The sequence below is a fragment of the Ctenopharyngodon idella genome, chromosome 5 (genome assembly GCF_019924925.1).
Source record: "Ctenopharyngodon idella isolate HZGC_01 chromosome 5, HZGC01, whole genome shotgun sequence".
Lineage (NCBI taxonomy): Eukaryota > Metazoa > Chordata > Actinopteri > Cypriniformes > Xenocyprididae > Ctenopharyngodon > Ctenopharyngodon idella.
In genome coordinates, this window is record NC_067224.1 from 27,114,740 (window position 1) to 27,124,472 (window position 9,733).

The 9,733-nt window shown below is 38.7% G+C and overlaps 1 protein-coding gene across 1 annotated transcript; it reads left to right on the forward strand.

Annotated features, from left to right (window-relative positions):
* Positions 1-1,491: 1,491 nt before the first annotated feature.
* zfand5a (zinc finger, AN1-type domain 5a) lies at positions 1,492-8,291 on the forward strand. The gene is made up of 6 exons (XM_051893983.1): positions 1,492-1,699; positions 3,760-3,918; positions 4,322-4,421; positions 4,561-4,664; positions 6,651-6,782; positions 6,870-8,291. The coding sequence occupies exons 2-6, from the start codon at positions 3,762-3,764 to the stop codon at positions 7,016-7,018; spliced, it is 642 nt and encodes a 213-aa protein (XP_051749943.1). The 5' UTR covers positions 1,492-1,699; positions 3,760-3,761; the 3' UTR covers positions 7,019-8,291.
* The last annotated feature ends 1,442 nt before the right edge of the window (positions 8,292-9,733 follow it).

The window sequence follows — 9,733 nt, forward strand, 5'->3', positions numbered from 1 at the left end:
AATGAACCTTATTGTAAAGTGTTACCGTTATTTTTGTGTTTCAACTCTATTCAGTTATTTTGGAGCTTAAATAGAAGGAAGGAAGGAAATTTACCTTACTTTACACCACAGTCCTGGTCTAAAATTATACAATTTTTTTTTTTTGTCCACTATGTTCCACAAAACATATTTCTAACTAATCCATTTCCCACAGCTAGAATGGTATCCAAATGCAAAACATGTAAAACTGCTTCCACTTAACTGGCCCATAAAGAGCAGTTATATGTATATAAGAAAAACATATTATATTATATATAGACAAGATGGATATCTTTAAAGCTTCTGTGAAATGTAAATGCAGTGAGGTTCTGTGTGCTCAAGGATGCATGCAGATAAGGCAACATTTATTGCGCACATTTACTTAGGATTGAAGAGAGTGACCTACTGCCTAATATTATGCACTGTAATAAAAATGCAAAAATCTCATGGTGTTTGTTTGCCTTGTTCTCACGTTTGACATGGGCTGGGATCTTTACTTAGGCACTGACACACCAAAAACAGCAGTTTACAAGTAAAACATGCCATAGATTTGTACAGCATATTTGCACACACAACAAAAGCATGCAAACACACATACAGTGTGACAAACCAAACTTAAACTAGTTCAGGCAGGTTTATTTTCCCTTTATTTGCAGTTTTTAAACTCGTCCCCCTCCTCCACCTCAAACTGTTCTTTTCAAAAAACAACTAGGCGGCTTCTGTGTTTGCTCATGTGCAAAGCCACCCTCAGGACACCGAGTTGGGTTACACTACCAAAAGGAATCTCCCTCACACTAGCTAATGGGTTGTACAGTTCACATGAGTGTTTGCTGACTGACACTATAAGGTATGTGTGTAATGAAAAAGAGCTGTCAACATCTCCAGGCACAGAGGTAACAAAATGAATGAACTTCTTGGAAATTTTGCAAGAGTTCCAGAACGGACAATGTTTACATCTTTTTTTTTACACAGGCTGATCTAGTCTGAACAGGCCTTAAACTTAATTGTTGTCCTAATTCATTGTTAACTGTAATTCCTATGTGAATGCGTTTCTGACACCTCTGTGCAACATTAAACAGTCTGTAAATGCACCACTTGAGATGCAGTTCATGTGCCGCCTTTGCAGTGTTAAGATGGCATCAGAATGTAAACATGCCAAATGTTGTAGTGCCAACAACACAAAGAGCTGTGATACAACAGATTGGGGCAGATAACACAAATTGGTGACTGATAAACGTCTAAAGTACCTAATAGAAATGAAAATATGTAGGTATAACACAACAAATACCTATTAAATTCATTTCATGAGCCTGTTGACTTTGTCGGTGTTTTGTCAGGCTAGGGAGACTCATCAGGAAGCAGATTTCGTCATCAGTGGAGGTGGCAAACCTTAAAGAGGATTGTGCCCCTCTTTGACGTCCACGCCCCGCCCCCAAACGTCGAGTGGCCAATGAATACATGCCTCTCTGTGATGACGCTATCAGACACTCCCCTTTACTAAAGAAGGAAACAAACAGAGTGAAAGAAGAGAGAGCTCGGTCGGGAGGGGAGAGGACAGGAGAGGAATTGACTTATTTACATCACCGACACAAAGCCTCGGGAGGAAGACAAACTCATTTTCGAAGAGTCCCTGTTCTTTAACCGAGGTTCATCGACCGATTAGATTTTAAAATCCACCAAGGTAAGCACTGCAACGTTTGTCTGAATTTTATTTAGGCGATAATCGAGAGAGGTTTTGTCGCTGTGATCACGGAAAGACTGGCTGACCCCGAAAAAGGGAGCGATTAACGATTACCGATTCAGGACGTGTAGCACACCGAGTTAAACCGCTCATTTGGATCTATAAACGGCAGGATTGTTCGAGGTATCGAGCTTTTTTCGTTCTACGAGTGGATCCCTAAAATAACAAAGTGTCCCAAGTTGTCAGCAGCACCTTCATGAACATCACAAGCCACAGAACGTGACTCGCCTGTTCATAAAACACAGACACGGACAATCGCCAACTTTTTTCACCTTGTACATCGATCTATAAGTCGAATTGCGACTGTTTGTTCTTCATTTTTTTTAAATTCAGAATTTCAGCTGTGGGTTTTGAAATAGACCCACAATCCAACTGATTATCTTTATTGTGTGGTGGGTTGTTTATTGTTCGACCGTGCCATTATAAATTCGAGGAAATCTCGTTTAGGTTCGCGTTTTCGTGCTCTATGATACTAGTTACTCAGGCGAACAGCTGGCTAAGCCAGTTAGCTTTTTGTTTCGGGTTTGTTTAAAGGACAGATTGTCTGTCTGGGGAGGAAATCCTGAAGCAAAAGGACAAAGAAGGAAGATTAAACAAAGCCAGTGCTGCTCCACAGTCGCGGTGTTTGTGTTTGGATGACATGATATTTGATGTCTTGCTATTTTGGGCTTTTACCTGCCTTTCTGGTTCCTTTTGTCCTCTCCAATCCACCCAGTTTAGTTTGTCTGTGAGATTCGACAGAAGTAAGCTGCCTACCTAGATAGCCACGCGCTTGATCAACCAAAATGCTGTCTAGATGATCAGCTCGCCAGGTTTTGAGACAGCCACTCTTTTACATCACAGACACAGCTGCCCCGTCATGTGGACTGATAAATGGCCTGTAATTCTCGGTTGAGTGAAGGTTTAAAGTTGTTAACCGCCAGCATTGACTAGCACGAGCGTCCGTGAGCGGTTATTGATCAGTGGTGTCTGTCAGCTGGTGTCGGTACCTTGACTCCCATGATTGAGCACGTGAACACCGTCCTAACAGCTTGTTTGTGTTTAACAATAAGACATTACAGATGTAGCCTTAATGTCTTACCTTTATTGAGTCCTGAAATTGAATATCACGCTTAACACCCACTCGTTTGTTTAGTCATGTTAGGTGGGAGAGTGTCGTGCTGTTTTATGTGTAGACTTTATTTAGGGATACAGACAGACGGATTAGAAGCGAGTTCAGTTCAGTTTAGATGTGGTTAGGAATAGATGCAGCAGAACTCGGTATTAGTCCAGTCAGTCGGTTGACTCCACTGTAATTACTCTGTCCTGATGAGGGTGGTTGAGGAGCTTGTGTCTTTATTTTTGGCTGAGATAAAACAAGGCCTTTTAATTATAGCGGTATTTCCAGTGTATTCACGCTTAGAGACTAGAGAAGTTTAAACCTTAAGCTTTAAAGGTACACACAGGGTGACTTTTGTGCAAATTAAAACTTTTACACATGAAGAAATGAGTCGTACTTTTGTGAAATGTCATTAAAATCACGTACATTTACACAAGGACAAATTTCTAGAAAAAGCTCTTTTATTCGACGTGAAGTGGGTCCCCCTCATGGGTGCTGCCATGTTGAAGTCACATGACCTGTCAGAGTTGTTACTACTAACAGTATGTAATTTGCTTTTGGGAAAAGGGAATATAACTTTTTCATTCTTTCTTTACAGCATATTTTGTGTAGTATGTTAATATTGTTTTGTTTTTTGAAGTAATCTTTACTTGTTATTAACTGAATTATACATACACACAATATGCCTGTTCTTATCATAGTGCGTGTGTGTATGTATAATACAAATATAAAAGAATAAAACAAACAGTTTAACAGCTAGTCATAAAACAAAAACTTGCTGAGTGCACATTGAAAACAGTCATCTCCTACTCATTGCATGTGCATGTAAGTCAAACACAATGCTGTCATTATTAACAAGACCACTCCTGTTCTGTCTCCATTTTCTTTTGTGATATATTAGCAATGGCCCAAGAGACAAACCAGAGTCCTGTGCCTATACTGTGTACCACAGGCTGTGGTTTCTATGGCAACCCAAGGACCAATGGCATGTGCTCGGTGTGCTATAAGGAGCACCTGAACAGACAGCAAAGCAGTGATCGTAGTCCCATGAGCCCCCTGGGTAAGTCACACTGAAACATTAACCTGTTTGTCTAACCTCCTGGAAAGCTCTCTCTATGGTTACAGACCACACAAACAATGTGGTTATACTATGGTATAAGGGCTCTCATTCATTTCACCTCTTGGAGACGATGACATTAAAGTTGTTACAGAAATAACAGACCACCATAGTTACTGCTTGTAAGATGTTTCAGACCCATTTGCCCCCAGTGATAGCTGAGTCGTTTAAGAGTTTAAATTTTTTTTGAGGTCTCTAGCTCAATGTTGGGTCTTCCCTGAGAAACTGTAATAAGCTGCACTTGTTTTGTAGAAAGCACTGCTTTGTTTCACAGGCCTTTTGTACACTGTAGCACAGCTGCACCTGTGCACTGTTTGTGATTTGTCTTTGTGTTCTGTTGGACCAGCTGGCAGCCCCTCAGCAGAGGCCTCCGCTATACAGAGACTAGAAGCCAGCATAAACAAAGCAGAGCCCTCACCTGCACCCAGTGCAGATACCATGAGAGAGTGAGTACTTCACATGTTTGTTTGTTGTTAAACCTCAGAATGAGAAAATGCATTTTACATTCAGCTGCTTGACATTTGAATGATCTCCTGTCTTACAAGAAAAGCCAGGTACTGAAACCCCACCTGTTTGTTTTTGCAGTAGTATTCCTTCAACCTCCTTACCGGTGACACAACAGATGACAGAAATGAGTATTTCTAGAGAGGAAAGGGCCCTGTCTCCTAAAGCTGAGGCTGTTGAACCAGGTAATTGCAATTAAATATGATAAAAATATATTCTGAAGTAGACTTACAAAGCTCCTTGTTTAGACTAACACAGGGCGTTTGAAACCACCAAACATGATGATCCTCTTGTAATGGACTCAATTTCTGAAATATAAAGTATTTATACTTAAAGGATTAGTTTACTTTCAAAAAAAAATTTCCTGATAATTTACTCACCCTCATGTCATCCAAGATGTCCATGTCCTTCTTTCTTCAGTCAAAATGAAATTAAGGTTTTTGATGAAAACATTCCAGGATTATTCTCCTTATAGTGGACTTCAATTGGCCCCAAACGGTTGAAAGTCAAAATTACAGTTTCAGTGCATCTTCAAAAGGCTTTAAATGATACCAGACGAGGAATAAGGGTCTTATCTAGCGAAACGATTGGTCATTTTCTTTAAAAAAATAAAAATGTATATGCTTTGTAAACACAAATGATCGCCTCGCAAGTGCTTCCGCCGCTGTATGTCCTACACCTTCCCTATTCAACTTATGGAATGAATGTGGCGCTAGTTCCGTTTATCCGTAAGTTAAATAGGAAAGGTGTAGGACATACAGCGTAAGATTTTTGATTTCTGGCGGAAGCACTTGCAAGGTGATCATTTGTGTTTATAAAGCATATACTTTTTTTTTTTTTTTTAAAGAAAATGACCAATTGTTTCCTAGATAAGACCCTTATTCTTCGTCTGGTATCGTTTAAAGCCTTTTGAAGCTGCACTGAAACTGTAATTTTGACTTTTAACCATTTGGGGCCAATTGAAGTCCACTATAAAGAAAATAATCCTGGAATGTTTTCATCAAAAACCTTAATTTCTTTACGACTGAAGAAAGAAGGACATGGACATCTTGGATAACATGGGGGTGAGTAAATTATCAGGAAAATTTTATTTGAAAGTGAACTAATCCTTTAATATAAAAAATGTAATGTGATTTCTTGCAAAGACAACTGAATAAAAAATCTGCAGTCCGTAACTTTTGGAGCTCTAGCGGTTAATAAACAAAACTGCATGTGTCTTGCGGAAGAACATTGTAGCCAGAGCTACTTCTCTCTGTTTATGTCTATGACGAGTCCCGCAGGTACTGGGCTACTCCACAGCAGTGGTGACCCGACTGGTCTAAAAATAGTCCGAATATAAACACTTATTATAGGTGTACTATAGCGATTCAGGATAAGACAAAAACACAGTTTGGAAAATCGATTCATGATGTACTCACTTATTATATACATTTTGTAAATTTTTTACACAAAAAAGTTACAGACTGCAGCTTTAAATAATTGTTTCTATTTTCTGGAAAATATTTACTTTTTAAAAAAAAAAAAAAAAAAAAAAAATTTAATTTTTTTTTTTTTTCCACAAAACTACATGTAGATACTGTTAATGTGTGTTGTCATTAGAATAAAATAATTGTATTTGATCTCATGATTTCTCACTAGTCTTTAGAAAGCAGAATGAAATAGTAAACTAACTAAAATTGTTCACAACCCTTATAATAATATGTAAAAAATTGTGAACAGTCTTGCTGCTTCATGTCAGGGTGGAATTTATAATGTTTGTAATGGAATTTTTCAAAAATGAGCTCTATTTTGTCAGTTCCTCTTTATACCAAGAAGAATTTCACTGCTATAAATTGCCAGAAGTATTTTGGGATCATACATACCCATTCTTTAGATATCTACTCCTGTTGTCAGCCCAGACCCAAGAACAAACAAAACCATCTTTGGGCCTGCTCCAGTTTTAATGCGAGTTGTTTAGTGATTATAGTCTTAAGTTCATGCAGTGTTAATAACTTTATTCTGACAGAAATTGGGACTTTGGGGTTTGTGGCAGAGCCTATTTTAGGAAACAGCCCTATAAAATTGCGACCGTACTCATTTTCTTTTAAACCCCACAAACTGCTTCCAGAATCCACCCATGCCACATTGAAACCGCTTAATTTCAATCATTCTTGTCTCTATTCTTCCCACAGTTATAACACAGCCCACCTCCTCCTACTCCCCCGTCGCTGTGACTCAGGGCAGCGATGAGGGCAAGAGCCCAGACTCCATCAAACCTAAGAAAAATAGATGCTTTACCTGCCGTAAGCGAGTCGGCCTAACAGGTGAGGCTCGTGGATTGCTCATTCTGTTATTAGTTTGATATATGTGCATGTCTATGAATGGAGCTTATTTTTCCTCTTGTTTTACAGGTTTTGACTGTCGATGTGGTAATCTGTTCTGTGGAATTCACCGGTACTCAGACAAGCACAACTGCACATATGATTACAAGGCGGAAGCCGCTGCTAAGATCCGTAAGGAGAATCCAGTAGTGGTGGCCGATAAGATCCAGAGAATATAAGCTTTTCCCTCTTTCTCCAAGAACACTGGTGGATAAAATGGACGACTTGAAAAACGGACTTGTGTTTTTCGATCACCTTAAGAAGAAAACGAGAGAACTGTACCGTCTGAAGCTCATGCATGAACGATCTGACAGATTTTGGTTTTCTAATAGGTATTAATTTCTTTCCGTTTTGTTTTTTTTCCTCTCCTCTCTGTGGTGTTTTATGCTAGTTATTCTCGCATATTCTTTTTTCTAAAGCATAGGACACCTTTCAGGAAATTTTAGCTGTTATTATTGTTTTGTTTTTTTTGCTTGTTCCCGCCCTCACGCAATGGGAGTGGCAGATACTCTGTGCCAAAACGTGGCCGTGTAGTTTCTGAGTAATTAGTGTTTAGCCTTTGTCTTATCATGAAAGACGCTGGATTTTCAAGAGATGTGTCAAAGCTCTACCTGATGGTGTGTGCTGCATGTGCTGGTCTGCTAAACTGCAGTGTGTCATTACAGTCTGTTCTAACAAAATCTATTGGAATGTGGGGCCGCCCAGTCGTCAAGGCCATTTATTTACCATTATTTTAGAATGTGAACTTGCTACTGTGACATCATACCTTTTCTTTGTTTTAGAATGAAAGATTGAGATTCATCAGAAGTAATTTGTTTTGTTTTTTTCAGCTGTGTCAACTCTATTCCCACATTCTAGAACCAATAACCTCCAATCTGTCACAACTGCGCTTTAGAGTTTCAGTGGTCTGGGAATTTATATGAGTTTTATTTTTGTTAATTTTGTGTGAAAATGACATAGACTCTTTAATAAGACTGAGGTGGTGCAGTCGGTTTCCGTGTGAGTGTATTTGTGCGCATGGTGGGGAAATTTGCGCACAAGCCCTTCTTCCTGTTGTCAAAGTGAGATGAGCTAAACCTCCTTAGACAGTGAATTTGCAACACCGCAATAGTATAGGCATAAAGTCAGACCTGAGTCTGTGAAACATTGTTCTTTTTGTTTTGAAATGCATCCACAATGCACCTGTCATTTTTGTGTGTCTGCATATGTTAATCTTTTGCGAGTGCATGTGTTGTGTGTGTGTATATAAACGTCTTTTCTTCTGTAGGGAGTGAGGTTTCCTTAAAAAAAAAAAAGATGTATCTGTTGAGAGTATGTTGAATTTCAGCCTTTAGTTATATGCAAATTTGTATGAAAAAAAACAAACATTACTATGTTCATATTTATGTATTGCATTTAATCCTTTTACCTGGCATTAAAAAGTATTGTAAATAAAAATATACAGAGAGAAAATATGCAGTCAAGCTGTTCTGTTCAATTGTTGTATTTTGGGGATAATTCCTCAACGCCATGCAGGTAATTGTTTTTAAATGAGTAATTTTTATGCATTCTTATACTGAATAACACGCTTCATATTTGAAAGCAGAGGCCCCAAACTGTAGATTCCTTGACATCTGAATGGCTTTTCAGATGTCATTTGTTTTGCACACCTGTCCCGTCTGCTGACGCAAAGACATCCTGTTTTCATGGCAGCTGTCCTGACAACCTTTAGCACTTCTGTACTCGCAACCAAAGCAGATTTGACAGTCCTTGCCTGACCTAGTAACAGCTGGAGAGGTGTGTGTCACCCTCTTAAGGAGTGACAACAGGTGGTGTGGACCCTCATTCAAAAATGCAGGATTTTCAGATATACATTTCCTTTCTTGTTTTCGAAGTACATATCTGTGCCTTAAAAGAAAATCTTTTTGTATCATTGTCTGACACCATCCAGTCATTTTGTGTTATTGTCAGACTCTGACCAGTCAGCATCTGTGCATGGCTCTCAGTATTTGTACAGAGGGGGCTGAGCGTTAAGCCGGTCTAGGAGGATGACATCACAGTGACGGGTGGTGACAGATGTTGAGGGCAGATGACTACGCCACTGTGTGTAGACAGGCGTCAGGAGGAGGGGCACAATGACCGAGGGTACAAAGAGTTATTCTGAGTGTATATTAAGGCAATGTTAAACAGGAAAGTGAGTGATCAGAAAAACAGTGTGGCTAAGAACTTTGTATCACAGGCAAAAATAAATGACCTGTGTTACTGAATTAAAAGCAGGATGTTGGAATTGTTCAGCAGGGGAGCAGATGGGTTCTCGCACAGAATTCTGCACTTGCTTCCCACGTTAATCCTTGTGCAAGTCAGAGGATGTAAATTGGTTTCTCAGTCATGAGTTTAACTGAGGAGAAAAGGGCAAGGCTCATGACCATGAGGCAGAGGAGCTTAAAGAAAGAGTTTCATATGAAAGCAAATTACGAAGCTTGTGCTGGAAGGAATTAAAACGTGAATGGGCATTATGGTCATTACAAGGAAAATGTAGGCTTTGGGAAAAAGTTTTAAGAGGTAGGACAAAATAGTGGAGAAGGGAATGGAGTACATTGACCTTTGTTCACTAATATATATATATATATATATATATATATATATATATATATATATATGCACTGCAAAAAGTTATTTTTCCTTTGAATTAATTTTTTTTCTTTCCCCATTGGCAGATATATTTTTTTCTTGTTTCAAGTTTAAAAACAAGAAATGTATGTATGTTAACTTGTCACAATAATTTGTCATTTATGCTCAATTTTATGTTTCCATTGTTTCATACTGAATTTCTCCATCAATAATTAATGATAGAAAGTGTAATGAGAATTTTAAGGTAGCAAACTTTATTTTTCAGTTTGAGGTTGTTGTTTTTT